The following is a 15,901-nucleotide window of genomic DNA, read 5'->3' as shown; positions in this document are numbered from 1 at the left end:
TGTTACCAATATAACTCCCGAGGGATCGACCACTATTCTAAATAGAGTAGAGTAAAGTCAGGCGGAGAATGTTCATTGGAGTGCGGAGGTTGTTCCCATCATTGAAGTCAGAGTGTGGGACTGAGCCTTACGAATGATAAAGATAAAAAAGTGTTTCGTTTCATTGGAAAAACCAAGGCAAATCTCATATAGACTTTCTCTCGCCCTACTTCTCAGTCTCGATAGAAAAGGTTGGAGAGAGTGACTTTATGAAATTCTCTCCTTTCTAAAGCAGCGAAAGACGGCCCCCCAGAACGCTAAAAAGGTGGGGGAACAAGAGTTGTCACGATAGGAAAGAGAAATGACTAAAAGAAACCAACGATTCTCTCTTCTTAAACAACCTATATCCTCCACACTGAATCAGCATTTGATAGATTATCCAACCCCAAGTAATCTTAGTTATTGGTGGGGGTTTGGTCCGTTAGCAGGTCTTTGTTTAGTCATTCAGATAGTTACTGGCGTTTTTTTAGCTATGCATTACGCACCTCATGTGGATCTAGGTTTCAACAGCGTAGAACACGTTATGAGAGATGTTGAAGGGGGCTGGTTGCTCCGTTATATGCATGCGAATGGGGCTAGTATGTTTCTCATTGTGGTTCACCTTCATATTTTTCGTGGTCTATATCATGCGAGTTATAGCAGTCCTAGGAAATTTGTTCGGTGTCTCGGAGTTGTAATCTTCCTATTAATGATTGTGACAGCTTTTACAGGATACGTACTACCTTGGGGTCAGATGAGCTTTTGGGGAGCAACTGTAATTACAAGCTTAGCTAGCGCCATACCCGTAGTAGGAGATACCATAGTGACTTGGCTTTGGGGTGGTTTCTCTGTGGACAATGCCACCTTAAATCGTTTTTTTAGTCTTCATCATTTACTCCCTTTTCTTTTAGCGGGCGCCAGTCTTCTTCATCTGGCCGCATTGCATCAATATGGATCCAATAATCCATTGGGTGTACATTCTGAGATGGATAAAATCTCTTTTTACCCTTATTTTTATGTAAAGGATCTAGAAGGTTGGGTAGCTTTTGCTATCTTTTTTTTCCATTTGGATTTTTTATGCTCCTAATGTTTTGGGGCATCCCAACAATTATATACCTGCTAATCCGATGCCCACCCCGCCTCATATTGTGCCGGAATGGTATTTTCTACCAATCCATGCCATTCTTCGTAGTATACCTGACAAAGCGGGAGGTGTAGCCGCAATAGCACCAGTTTTTATATGTCTATTGGCTTTACCTTTTATTAAAAGTATGTATGTGCGTAGTTCAAGTTTTCGCCCTATTCACCAAGGACTATTTTGGTTGCTTTTGGCAGATTGCTTACTACTAGGTTGGATCGGATGTCAACCTGTGGAGGCACCATTTGTTACTATTGGACAAATTTCTCCTTTTGTTTTCTTCTTGTTCTTTGCCATAACGCCCATTTCGGGATGAGTTGGAAGAGGAATTCCTCATTCTTACACAGATGAGCCCTAGCCCTGTAAGCTCACACCTAATCAGTGCAAAATTCTGACACAAATCATTGTAGAGTTTGTATTACACCAAGAATGAATTGACAAGCAGATTTTCTAGTTGGCTTTGTTGATATAGCTTAGATAGGGAAAAGATACGAGAGGGTAGGGCTGCACTTTGAAATCCGGGGGCTTTGTTCCAGAAACTCCCTTCCACCTCCACGTCACTTACTCGTCTTTTGAAAGCCAGAACATGAGCATACAGGAGTATCCGTATCACGCATGCTTCTCCACTGAAGACAAAATGTCCTTCGAGGACTCTTTTAGGAATTCCTACCCCTATCAATTTGAGGAGGGAAAGAAGTCAGTCTTCCGCATTCATATGCTTTTGCACTAGGACTGATAGCGGGAAAGCCCAGAGATCATAAATCAAGGATGGGATAGGAATAGAGGCATTCCAGCCCAACATACTCCAGTGAATGGGTCGAGAGAGATAGGGAGGGGAGTGGGATAGAGGAAGTGACGTAATATGTGACTACAGGGTTTACTCTTCCTCATCTTTCATTATTCATAACTGTTAAGTGGCTATCCAACCATTCAAACGGCTATGGAGGGAGGTTTCAGCAAGCGGGTAAACCGATGCAAAACTGAGGTAGGTCGATCATCGCTCATCCCTCGTGTTCTCTACCGTGAAGTGATTAATCCGGGCAATCCCTATGGAAAAGAAAGTCTTCCGATTGGAGTCAATTTCCACCCTCTGATTGATGAGCCATTCCCCCTTTCCGTATAGCCAGAAAGGTATTCAATCTTATGGATGACTTTCAGTAGTTCTTCCATCCCCTCTTGTTCCACCTATCCCTTCACTCCCTAGGGATTTCGTACAGCTAGACAACCACGGTTCATCGCTCGGAGAGAAAGAATAGAAGCAAGCATTCCCATTCGTTCAGTCGGTAATGAATCAATACGCAGGGAAACTCTCTCCCATGATGGGAATGGCAAGTCTCGTACAGGCTCATATTGGTTGGGTATGCTCCTTCCATAGGCCACTTTCCAGAAGGTCTTCAAGGTAGATATGCTCTTCTTCTTCTCAGAAAGACCATACCTTTTTTTTGGTCAGGGGGCACAGAAGGGAGAGTGGGCCGGGTTTCAAGCCTGGTTGCATGTGACTGAGTAGGGAGAGGGGGCGAAGAGATCCGCTTCACTGCAAAATTGCATTTGTTTTTACGTCTTTTTCTAGTCAGATTGAAATCCTTCGAGAATCTTTAATCCTCATCTTCGTCATGCTATGAATATAGTTAGGCAAATCACGCCATTTCTTTTTCAGAGTAGCGGGAATCTGATATAATTCACTTTCACTTCTCAAGCATCTTTTTCAATTGTTTTCCCACTTTCTTGTTGTTATCCAAAAATAGAAGAAGATTCATAATGAACATTCATTTATGACGTCCGCTGTCCTCAAAAAGAGATTGTTAGCAAGCAGCACTACTACTAATTCCCGTTAGGTTCCCATTCGGGGGCTGAAACCAGCACTTCGCCCCATGCATCGTGAATTGGATCAAGATCAACAGCTTCTTAATTGGATTTGGCTCTCGAATTGACTATTGAAAAGGAGGTGAGGTGATGGCGCTCTTTCGATGATATGCATCTCGAACCTGGTCTCCAACCGGCACAGAAATTGGGCCAGCACTCGGGGTGCCCCTACCCGGTCTCAAGAACTCGAGCGGTCTTTATAGTGGTAGCCGATTCAGATTGTATAGTTGCTGGGAAGCATAAAGATCGATCCATGTCCAGATTGCAACGCATTAAGATGTCAATGCCCAGTAGTGAATGTGTTCTCAGTGGGGCTATCGTCAGTGTTCTAGTGCAAATCATATCTCTTTTTCAAAGCACGTCAAGACCAAAACAAAATGTCATAATCACAGTGCTTTCATTTTCTTTAATAGTTTGGTTGCGCTGGGGCAGAAGATTTTGATAAATAAGTGAGTGCGATCTCTTCTAGCTCTTTGAACTCATACTCCTCCGGTTCCATGTCTCTAAAAAGAATATAGAAAGATCTCTCCCAAAGTAGTTTGCATATCTCGCCTGCGGATCCTCGTATAGATTCTGAATGCTCTCATAGGGCTGGACGGAAAGCTTCCTTAAGACCGGATCATTATAGATTTGGTACCAATCGTGACATTTGAGAAGCTTGTCTAGTACTTGCTCTGGCTGACTCTAATGAGACTGATTGCGCTTTTTACTAGTGTCTACAATTTTGTAATTATTTATTCGTCTGTGTATTCTCCCCGGACAAGCAGCTCCTTATCTTCTTTGATGAGATAGAACCATATGGGAGCCCAGGGTGAAATTGCACATCGAGTGCTCTGCCCTCCCACTCGGTAAAGCACTCTCTTCTCTTCTTAGTGGGAGTATGCTTGGTGGAGGCATTCCTGTTGAATACCCCCGCATTCAGGTGATACCCACCTTCACTATGTGGTTCCTTTGCCACTAGAACGGCCTGGCTGTCGAATAGTTGCCTAAGTCGGTCTCTCACCAACTCCTTCTTTGTGGTAGGTCTTCTATCCGCATGAGTGTTAGCATAACAAGAATGAATTTCTTGATTGTGGTGCCCCTTCCATGGTTCCTTCCTTCATTTGTCTGTGCTCCATCTCTACCAATGATGAAAGAAAGAGGTTTGTCCCTCTTGCGTCTGCTTGCTACTCCCGCTTTCTTCTTTGTGATTGCCTTTACAAAGTACACGTCATTCATTCCTTTTGCTCTCGAGATCCTAATGCCAACTGCAAGATAACATCGGAAGCGTCAATGCATCGTCGAATAGGTGAGGTGGCACTCTCTATGTACTTGTAGTTGAGTAAGGACTATAAGCTTTAAGTCCCTTCTGACTTATTTTCTTTTTTAGAACCAAGAACATTTGCCAATCATGAGGAGTTGAGTCTGATTCTTCGCCTACCACTAATAGAATAGCTTCGTCCGGGAAATGCGTCCCCTTCTTACTAATCAAATCAAGCTCATAGTCACGGGTCGTAGGTGGTCTGCTCCTGCCCCTTTGCTTTACTCATTTAGGGCTTCTGGGTGACGTACACAATATCGAACTCTGAGAGTCACATCTGCCACCTTGCTGGCCCATGAAGGCTGGCTTTTCAAAGAGATACTGAAGGAGAAGGAAGCGGGTCCATCCTTGCAATCATCATGGTCGTATAGTTCAAGATGTAGTGGCGTAGGCGTTGCGAGGCTCATGAACCGTATACCTTGTCTCATAATCAGTGAACTTCTTGCAGATCGATCGTATATTGCTCTTTCTTTCCTACCTGTTTCATCGTGGTGACCAAGGACAGACACAACTCATGGATGCTTTCATTACTTACAGATGCATCAGGAGAGGTCGACCAGGCGTTGGCGGTACCAGGATGGGAGGATTGAATAGAGATTTCTGCACTTTGTGAACCTTTGGCAATGCTCCTTCCCTGTGTCTATCTTTTCTTCAAGAAGGCGGGGTCTTGCCCAAGACTTGTCGATCATGTCATCGACATAGACCCACATTTCCTTGTTCATCATATCATGAAAGAGCACAGTCATGGCTCGCAGGTAGGTCGCCCCGGCATTCTTTAGACCAAAGGCATCACCTTGTAACAGAACGTACCCTTCTATCTGATATGGTGATAAACGCTATTTTCTCTCTGTCTTCCTCGGCCATCTTGATCCGGTTATTTATATCAAGAGAAAGCATCCATAAAGGACAGCATCCCATGTCCAGCGGTCTTGTCCACCAGAACATCGATGTGAGGGGGGAAAGAGGAAAATCTTCTTTTGGGCTTGCCTTAGGCGTCTTTGGACTCAGGGAACCAGCTTTCAAATTGAGGGAAAAACCGTTCGAAGCGTGACCATCCAATTGAATCTCGTTACCCCATGGATTCATTCTTTGGAAGTTAGGAACGTGACTCGATAGCGCAGGCACAAGACCTTTGAATGCAAACAAAGAATAGCGAGACCGCATATAAAAAGGTTTGGAACCCAAGCTGACCTTATTATTATTATTCAAAGGGGAAAGTTTGATGTAGTAGGTGTAGGTCTTTCCAGCCGGATTCTGAATTAATGCAATGGAACTCAATCACTTTCAGAACTGGCCTTGGAAGGAAATCTTTATTCAAATCATATAATCTTTCAGAAGCTGACATCGCTAGTGGACTCCTCCTCGTCGACAGCCAGCAGTTGCCGGACGGGACTTCCTTGCCTTCAGCCTAGCCGCCTTGTCTTATCCCGCCCTTTCGGACTACCTGATTGACGGGCTTGCTTTCCTGCCTTCGGCCTTCAGACGGTATGCTCTAGTTGCTGCTGGCAGCTCTTAGCTGAATGCCTTGCTTCGCCCTACAGCTAGTGGAGACACCGACTAATAAGATTGACTAGAGGAGAACACATGTCGTGGTCGAGACAAATGATGATTTTCTTACTCATCCTTCTCTTCTTTCTAGGCCTGGACTAATGCTTCCTTATCTTATGTCCGCCATTAGCTTAAGGCTAGTGTAACGGAGGGCTTCCTCGCAAGAAGCTTTATAGTCAGGGACAACTTGTTTGCCTTTCTTCTTTCTTTCCCGTACGTTAGGGTCGTTCGGGCGTAAAACCGAGTAGGGTGAAGCTTAGTGATAAGATAAGGAACCACTACAAGGGGAGTAAGATTCAGATTACCTTGTTGATCGAATATCTCAAGGCTAGAACATTGTTTGAGATTCGAATCACTCCGCAAGCAAGATCGATCATGTCTAGCTTGAATGATTCTTGTTGATCAAATATCTCAAACACTTGTTTGAGATTCGAATCACTTCACAAGCAAGATTGATCATGTCGAGCTTGAATGATTCTACATGCAACCTAAACTACATAGAATTGCAAATAAACTTTGCCATTGGCTAAAGAAAGCACAAATGCTCCTTTTACAATATATTTTCCAAGTCTGCCTACAAATACATCATACATGGCTTTATATAGCCTCAAAAATGAAACTATTAAAGGCATTACAAGAGTTGTAACCTTCATACTTTATGCCCATAATTAGCCATTATGTAAATGTAACCTAAGGTAAATAAAATGTCTTAAAATATAATAACTCTAAATTACTCTAAATTATAACCCACCCAAAATTTATAACAATCAAACTTCTTTCTTCTTCAATGTGGCATGAATTGAACATCTTTGGATAATTTTGACAACTTTTTCTTCACATCTTCATTGAAGTATATTGTATGATTGATGCCTTTTGGTTCATATCATTCTCCACTTCTTCAAGAGGATTCGTCCTCGAATCTATTTGTGAAACTTTGCTGCAAAAAATAAGTTATGGAAATACAAAGGACCTCACAACACTCTCTCACGTGTATACACTCAAGGAATTTTAGGCCACTCTGTTTGCACTCATTTACACAAATGAATCTCTCATCCTCACCTCTCAAATTTTCTAGTAGAGCCCAGATTTGATTTTCTTTATTTTGGGTCGATTAAAAACTAAAAAGATAAAAACAAATTGAAAAGAAATGCAAAGGAAACATATATCCGATCTTGAGCCTTAAGCTCTGATACCAAATGATAAGATATGGAACCACTACAAGGGGAGTAAGATTCAGATTACCTTGTTGATCGAATATCTCAAGGCTAGAACATTGTTTGAGATTCGAATCACTCCACAAGCAAGATCGATCATGTCTAGCTTGAATGATTCTTGTTGATCAAATATCTCAAACACTTGCTTGAGATTCGAATCACTTCACAAGCAAGATTGATCATGTCGAGCTTGAATGATTCTACATGCAACCTAAACTACATAGAATTGCAAATAAACTTTGCCATTGGCTAAAGAAAGCACAAATGCTCCTTTTACAATATATTTTCCAAGTCTGCCTACAAATACATCATACATGGCTTTATATAGCCTCAAAAATGAAACTATTAAAGGCATTACAAGAGTTGTAACCTTCATACTTTATGCCCATAATTAGCCATTATGTAAATGTAACCTAAGGTAAATAAAATGTCTTAAAATATAATAACTCTAAATTACTCTAAATTATAACCCACCCAAAATTTATAACAATCAAACTTCTTTCTTCTTCAATGTGGCATGAATTGAACATCTTTGGATAATTTTGACAACTTTTTCTTCACATCTTCATTGGAGTATATTGTATGATTGATGCCTTTTGGTTCATATCACATAGTCCTTCGGACCTTTCAATCTCGCAACTTTAGTAACTAGGCGCTCGCACGCTTTAAGGGCAGTTTCAGGTATTGCACTAAGAAAGACTCCTGCCGTTGCTAAAGGTCAGATTTTCACTCAATTTCTTTCAAATTGAAAAAGAGGAGCAAGCAAGATCAGGCTTTTCAGGCGTATCGCGCAGGAGCTCGAAAGCTGCGAAAAAAGTAGAGCTGTGAAATCGCTGTGGTGAGGTATTGGATTGGAAATGTTCAGCGAATCGAGAGCAAGACAAAAGAAAAGAACACCGTGCTATACTGGCAGAGCTTCTGCAAAACGAGGTAGGTATAGGTAGCTTTCGCTAATGAGAGATGGGTTTGGGGATTAGGTCTCTTAATTCATGGAATTAGTTTGATCTTTATTAGTTTCTTTTTAAAGCTGCATTCTCCTTCCACTTTGATTGAGCTCGACCCCATTTTAGAATCATGGAACACTCTCCCACCCAGAGCAGCGAAACTAACGACTCTTTTATAAAGTCAAGTAGAATTACCTACTTTTACACTCATTTGAAAGCTGAATGAGATAATAGACTTATGATATGGAAAATCAACCCAAGGGAAAGTATGAAATGGATTACCTTGATGATCAAGATCAAGAGTAAAGAAAACTCGTTTCTAAACTCGTGATTCGAATCACTCCACAAGAGGTTTGATCAATACCACTTGAATGACTCTACATGCAAGTTCTAAACACAAGAATTTGCAAAGAAAGTTTAGCTCTCAACAAAGCTAAAATAGAAATTCTATTCTTAATTCCAAAATTTGATGTCTAATCAAAGAAAAGAAGGCTTTATATAGCCCTTACAACCTTAACCTATGGATATATAACTCCCAAATTAAATGGGCTAGTAAATGAAAAATACCCATAACCTTCATATTAAAATGGCTAGTTAATGGTGGAATATAGTAACCGGGTTAATATAACCTTAACTCCTATATTTAAAACTAGCTTAAATATGACAAACAAATATTTAAACTATAATAAAATAATGCAATTAATAAAATGTGCTTATTGACTCATCCTTGGACTAGTTTCATAAATTCAGTGGAGTTCATTAAATGCAACTTAAAGTGAATTTAATTCATCTCTTTCTTGAAGCTCAACTTTGCACAACATATAAGGGAGGTCTCCAGCGTCTTCTAGAATTTCTTTTGATGAGCTCACCATAGCTTGAATATAACTGTATAAGGTTTGTTGTAGCTTCTTAGCTCTCGTCCTTGTAATTGGACCTTCAGGTATGGAAATTCCTTGGTCGTGGTTCATATCATTCTCCCCCTCTTGAAAAAGATTCGTCCTCGAATCAAAGCCATCACCTACATCAAAAGGACTCAAATCAACAACATTAAAAGTTGTACTAACACCGTACTTACCTGGTAAATCAATTTTATAAGCATTGTCGTTGATACGCTCAAGAACTTGAAAAGGTCCATCTCCTCGTGGTAAAAGCTTAGATTTTCTTTGAGTAGGAAATCTTTCTTTTCGGAAATGCACCCAAACCCAATCTCCTGGCTTGAAGATGACAAACTTACGTCCTTTATTAATTCGGGTGGCAACCTTGGAATTTTGTTTCTCAATTTGTTCTTTCACTTGCTTGTGAAGTTTATGAACAAACTCAACCTTGGCATTTGCATCAAAATTCACAAACTCTTTTGACGGTATGGGCAACAAGTCAAGGGGGGTTAAAGGATTAAAGCCATAAACAATTTCAAAAGGTGTGCATTTAGTAGTGCTATGAACAACCCTATTATATGCAAATTCTATAAAGGGCAAACAATCCTCCCAAGTCTTAAGATTCTTATCAATAATAGCCCTAAGCATAGCAGTCATGGTTCTGTTAACAACTTCAGTTTGTCCATCCGTTTGAGGATGACAAGTAGTTGAATATATTAGCTTAGTTCCTAACTTACCCCATAAAACACGCCAAAAGTGGCTTAAAAATTTTACATCACGATCACTAACAATGCTTTTAGGAATGCCATGCAATCGTACAACTTCCCTAAAGAACAGGTCTGCAATATGTTTTGCATCATCAGTTTTGTGACAAGGAATAAAATGAGCCATTTTACTAAATCGATCAACCACAACAAAGATGCTATCATAACCTTTCCTAGTCCTAGGTAAACCTAAAACAAAATCCATTGATATATCAATCCAAGGACCATTAGGAACCGGTAATGGGGAGTATAAACCATGTGGTTGAAGCCTAGACTTAGCTTGTTTACATGCTATGCAACGAGCACAAACTTTATGAACATCATGTCTCATTTTAGGCCAAAAAAAATGTTCAGAGAGCATATCATAAGTTTTAGAAACTCCATGGTGTGCCATTAAACCACCTCCATGAGCTTCCCTCACAAGTAGCTCACGGATGGAACAAGATGGTATGCAAAGTTTGCCTTTTCGGAACAAAAATCCATCTAACAACAAGTAATTATCCACAATGAGTCCTTTTTCACAAGATTCAACAAAAGGAGCAAAGAACATGTCATGTTGATACAAATCCTTTATGTGTTCAAAACCCAACAACCTAGCATTCAAAGTATTGAGGAGGACATACCTTCGTGATAATGCATCTGCAACAATGTTCTCCTTACCTTGTTTATATTTTATGACATAAGGGAATGTTTCAATAAATTCTAACCACTTAGCATGTCGTCTGTTGAGTTTATTTTGTACTCGCAAATGCTTTAAACTTTCATGATCCGTATGAATAATGAACTCCTTAGGCCAAAGATAATGTTGCCAGGTTTGCAATGCACGAACCAAAGCATAAAGCTCTTTGTCATAAGTTGGATACCTCAAAGATGCACCAGTCAACTTCTCACTAAAGAACATCAAAGGTCTTTGATTTTGCATTAATACAGCACCTATCCCTACTCCACTAGCATCACATTCAATTTCAAAAGTAGACTCAAAATTAGGTAATGCAAGCAAGGGAGCAGAACTCAATTTTTCTTTCAAAGTATTAAAAGCAAGTTCTTGATCTTTTTCCCATATAAAGGATACATTTTTCTTAACAAGTTCATTCAAGGGTGAAGCAATTGTACTAAAATTCTTAATGAACCTACGGTAGAAACTTGCAAGACCATGAAAACTTCTTACCTCACTTACATTTTTAGGTGTAGGCCAATCTTTTATAGCCTTCACTTTCTCCTCGTCAACCTCAACACCATTAGATGAAACTACAAACCCAAGAAAGTTAACTTTTTCCATGCAAAAGCTACATTTCTTTAAATTTACATACAAACATTCGTTTCTTAAAGTAGTCAAAACATTGCGTACATGGGTAATATGATCATCTAAAGATTTAGAGTAAACAAGGATGTCATCAAAATAAACAACCACAAACTTACCTAAGTATTCTCGTAACACATGGTTCATTAGTCTCATGAATGTACTAGGTGCATTAGTTAATCCAAAAGGCATAACCAACCATTCATAAAGACCATACTTGGTTTTAAAAGCTGTTTTCCACTCATCCCCAATATGCATGCGAATTTGATGATAACCCGATTTTAAATCAATCTTAGTAAAAAGACTACATCCATGCAATTCATCAAGCATATCATCTAATTTGGGAATTGGATGCCTATACTTTATAGTTATCTTGTTTATAGCCCTACAATCAACACACATACGCCAAGAACCATCTTTCTTAGGTACAAGAATAACTGGAACAGAACAAGGACTCAAACTTTCACGTACATACCCTTTAGCAAGGAGTTCACTTACTTGCCTTTGTATCTCTTCAGCCTCCTTTGGATTAGTCCTATAAGCTGGTCGGTTTGGAATGGGCGCGCCATGAATGAAGTCAATCTTGTGTTCAATCCCTCTAAGTGGTGGCAAACTACTAGGCTTCTCCTCGGAAAATAAATCTTCAAACTCTTGCAAAAGCACAACAAAATCACTAGGCAAAGAAGGGTTAAGCATGTTAGTAAAGTAACAAGATCCCTTGCACATAAGTACAAGAATAGTCTGGTTAGAGATCAAAACATTCCTTGCCTCACTTGATCTAACATACAAGCTTACTGATTTGGCTTTTCTCTCTGATTTGGCTTTGCATCAGCCTCTTGCCTTTTCTTTTCAAGTTTGCAATGATCAATAAATACATCTTTTGGAGACAATGGAATAAGAGTAGTTTTTCTACTGTTGTGAGTAAAAGAGTATCGATTTGCATACCCATCATACATTACCCGACGATCAAATTGCCAAGGCCTCCCCAGTAGTAAATCTCCAACATGCATGGATACAACATCACATAAAACATCATCAACATATTTTCCAATAGTAAAGGAAACAAGAGTTTGTTGAGTTACCCGTACTTCCCCACAATCATTCAACCATTGAAGCTTGTAGGGTCTTGGATGTGGTTGTGTCTTTAAATTAAGTCTTTTGACCAGAATGGAACTCACAACATTGGTGCAACTACCGCTATCAATTACAACACTACATGGTACAGATTGAACAAGACACCGAGTTTGAAACAAGTTCTCCCTTTGGTCTAGGCCGTCCTCCTTAATGTGGGTGTTTAGAGCTAGTCGAGTAACCAAAGATATATGTGTAGGGTCCTCTTCACTAAACTCCTCACTCTCATCAGTTTCCTCATTTATGTCGTCATGTGCCTCGTCATCCGTAACAATTTCTCCCTCCTTGATGGTCATAATTCTTGCATTTGGGCAATCTCTACTATAGTGTCCTACCCCTTGACATCTCCAACACTTTAAATCTCTATTTCGAACATTAGACTTTTCTACTTTTTCTTTCCCTGTTCTAGAACTCTCCCCTTTCTCAAATTTAGCTTGAGGCTTCTCATTAATCTCTTGATTTCTATGCGTATAATCAATGTTCTTACTATCCCTTTTCCATGTAGAAGTAGAATTGGGAAAAGTTTTAGAAGAATACCGTTGAGACCTTCATTGGATTTGCCTCTCGATCTTAATTGCAATGTGCAACAACTCCTTAATATTAGAATAAGGCAGTAAATTAATCTTGTCCGCAATCTCTGTGTTTAACCCACTAAGAAACCGCGCCATGAGAGCCTCCATGTCCTCATCAAGTTTCTTTGTTTAACCCATCAAGATCAAGAGTAAAGAAAACTCAACAACTCCTTTTTCTTCTCTTCTTTGTTTGAGTTTTCGTATAAAAAAATATATGTATATCGGGTTTATTCAATCCATAAATCTAAATAACTAAAAGGAATCCCCTCTTTGTTTGTTCATAGAATTGCAACAAAATCAAATACCGCAAGCAAAGGATTGTTCATGGAACTACTCTCGAGATTCTTCGGACCATATTTCCTAGTCCTTTGGTTATCCCAACAATGCAATGGGGGATAACAACCGCTTATGCGGCCACTCCTTCTAAGGAGGCCCTATGAATCAAGGACACAAAAGCCACGTTAATACGCCTTCCTCCGATTCTTTTTCTATTTCTTCTTTTATTCCATTCTAATTACAGAAACTAGAAAGGAAAGGAATTGACTGAATTGAAAAAGAGAAAGACGAAAGCAAGACAAGATGAATTAATTATCCTTTACTGTTCAATCAGGTCAGGTAATAAAGGGGCAGGCAATGGAATTGTTCAACCGAGTTTACGAGGTTCAGGGGCAGGTTCAGGTTCATGAGCAAATCTTGATTGAATTTGTTGAGTCTTTCAAGCAGAATCAAATAAAAGAAAAGAGCTACTGAATGAACCGAGGTTACAGTCTTTGAATAAATAGGTGATTGAGCGAAGCAACGAGACCGATAGGGAGAGGGGAAGGAGAAAGAATCAATAGGTTCAGGATTGAATGAATTTAGCTTTATCTCGTGAAAGAAGAAATAGGAACAGAATAAGGAGTGAAAGAATCAATAGGTGAATGAGCAGAAGGAATAGGAGAATTCATCTTTCTATTCTATTTACCGAGTAAAAGAGTGAAATCAGGTGAGTTCAGTAGTTCAGGATAATTCTGCTTTCATTGAGTCTTGACTTTCTCTTTGTCTTTTACCGACTGTAAATGAACAAGAACTAAAGGGAATAGAGGGGAAGGGGAAGGGGCGAAGCCACGAGACCGAGTTCAAGAAGGTTCTGGTTCAGGAGTAAGTGAGGAGAAAGATCAGTTCACGATCATTAATCTTTCGTCTTTACTTGATGAATAAGGAGAAAGACAAGAAAAAGAATAAATAGCTGAAAAGGAAGAGGAAAGGGGCAGCGAGACGAGAAGAGGGAGGAGAGGGGAGAGACCGAGTTTACCTCCTTCAAGCAAGCAGTCAGTCTCATTCTTCTTTCTTACAGGAGAGGAAATTAATTAGCTGCAGCGGCTTTACCTCCTTCAAAAGGGAATAGAATAGAGGTTCTCAGGGGCGAAGACACTTTACGAGGTGGTTCAGGGGCGAAGCCACTTGTAGAGGTTCAGGGGCAGGTTCATTAGTAAGTAGGGAAGGGAGAGGAGTAAAGATCAGTTAAAGAATTAATCTTTATTACAGGAGAGGAAAAGATAGATTGAAGAATACTCGGAGAGTGGCACGACCAAACAAACATCATCCCAGAAGCGAATCCGCTTACCATCTGTTTACTGTTTGTGTTTGAAGAGAAAGAAGAACAAGAACAGAATTCAGGTCATAGAGTAGAGGTTCAAGGGCAGGTCCATCAGCTTCTCTTTCCTTTTCAGAGTCTTCTTAGTTTACAGTTGAAGAAATAGGAACAGAACAAACAGAATAAGGAGTGAAAGAAGAAATAGTTCCGGAGTGAGGTTCATAAACAAGAATGAATCCGGAGTTGAGTCTTAGTTTACGGGCCGGCTGGACCCGAAGCTTCTCACTTCTCAAGCTCAAGCATTTCCGTTTCTAGTTAGAGACCAACGTCTTGGAGCTAAGGTTGGATCAAGGGCCTACTGCTACTGGTTTCGGTAAATATCTAATGCGTTCTCCACCGGTAGAAGTCATTTTGGGGGGAGGGAGAGACTATGCGTTTTTGGGATCCGCGTGCTCCTTGGTTAGAACCACTAAGTAAGGGGGCCTAATGGTTTGGACTTGAGTAGGCAAGCAAAGATATACAACCTTGGCAAGAACAACGTTCCGCGAAATATATGCCCCATGCGCTCCTTTAGGTTCTTTCAATTCCGGGGGTGGCGTAGCTACCGAAATTCATGCAGTCAATTATGTCTCTCCTAGAAGTTGGTTAGCTACCTCTCATTTTGTTCTAGGATTCTTCCTATTTGTGTAGGTCATGAAAAGAACAGGTTCAAACGATCAATTCCTTTTTCCTTTCTTCATTTCTATCTACTCTTTGTTTTCTATTTTTGCCGGGCTATCTATCCCACCAAGCCGAGCCATTCCCCTTTATGATACTGAGCCGGGGAAACAAACCCAATCAAATAAAGAATCTATTTGCCGAGCAAAAGGAGAGAGAGGGATTCGAACCCTCGATAGTTCTTTGTTTCGAACACTATACCAGACCGGTTTCAAGCCCGAAGCTATCAACCACTCGACCATCTCTCCGAAAGAGAATTTCCATTTTCTTTATATTCCATCCCATCGAATAGAATAGAACATTGACATATAAGTTGATACCATTATAGTCTAGACTATATCTCAGGCGTAAATCTAGAAGTCTATTTATATGGATCTAGATATATATGATCCAGTATCCCCCTTATTTCTGAATGAAAAAAAAGACTACTACCCTGAATCCCATACATGCTCAAGTCTTAAAAAAGAAGGAAGTAATATAGAAGAATACATTTCAATCTCTACCTGGTACATTTTATCAAAATGGTGGCTGACTGGTTAAGGGATCAAATAGTCTTTTTAATAATATGGAGGATTAGAAGAGAAGCATGATTATTGCTTTTCAATTGGCTCATTAATTAGTACTTCAATAATCTTACTGGTTAGTGTGCCCGTTGCATTTGCTTCTCCTGGGGGTTGGTCGGCGAACAAGTAGTATTTTCCGGTACATATATGGATTGGATTAGTCTGGTTGGTTGGTGGGTATCCTTAATTCTCTTATCTCTTTCACCTCTTCGTTCTTGATACAAAAATGAAATGAAACGACCCTCCCCTAATTCTTTTCCTCCCATCTGTAAAGAAAACAAAGCTAATATTAATAGTCATTATAGTTACCAAGATCAAACCTCTTTTGAGATAAAACAATGAGATTTAGCAACTCGTGACTGAAAGGTTATGAGCCTT

At 40.0% G+C, this 15,901-nt stretch overlaps 1 protein-coding gene across 1 annotated transcript; it reads right to left on the bottom strand.

Moving 5' to 3' along the window:
* Window positions 1–4,861: 4,861 nt before the first annotated feature.
* On the bottom strand, window positions 4,862–15,245 carry LOC111469947. Its single transcript, XM_023115400.1, is given in 9 exon segments — window positions 4,862–5,032; window positions 5,130–5,573; window positions 9,111–9,239; window positions 9,372–10,148; window positions 10,284–10,933; window positions 11,363–11,612; window positions 11,924–12,790; window positions 12,973–13,101; window positions 15,162–15,245. Coding segments are annotated over 9 exon segments (3,501 nt in total).
* Window positions 15,246–15,901: the final 656 nt, after the last annotated feature.

The sequence above is a fragment of the Cucurbita maxima genome, unplaced genomic scaffold (assembly GCF_002738345.1).
Source record: "Cucurbita maxima cultivar Rimu unplaced genomic scaffold, Cmax_1.0 Cma_Scf00042, whole genome shotgun sequence".
Taxonomy (NCBI): domain Eukaryota; kingdom Viridiplantae; phylum Streptophyta; class Magnoliopsida; order Cucurbitales; family Cucurbitaceae; genus Cucurbita; species Cucurbita maxima.
Note: the sequence above shows the minus strand (reverse complement) of the source record. Positions and strands in the feature narration are given on the sequence as shown.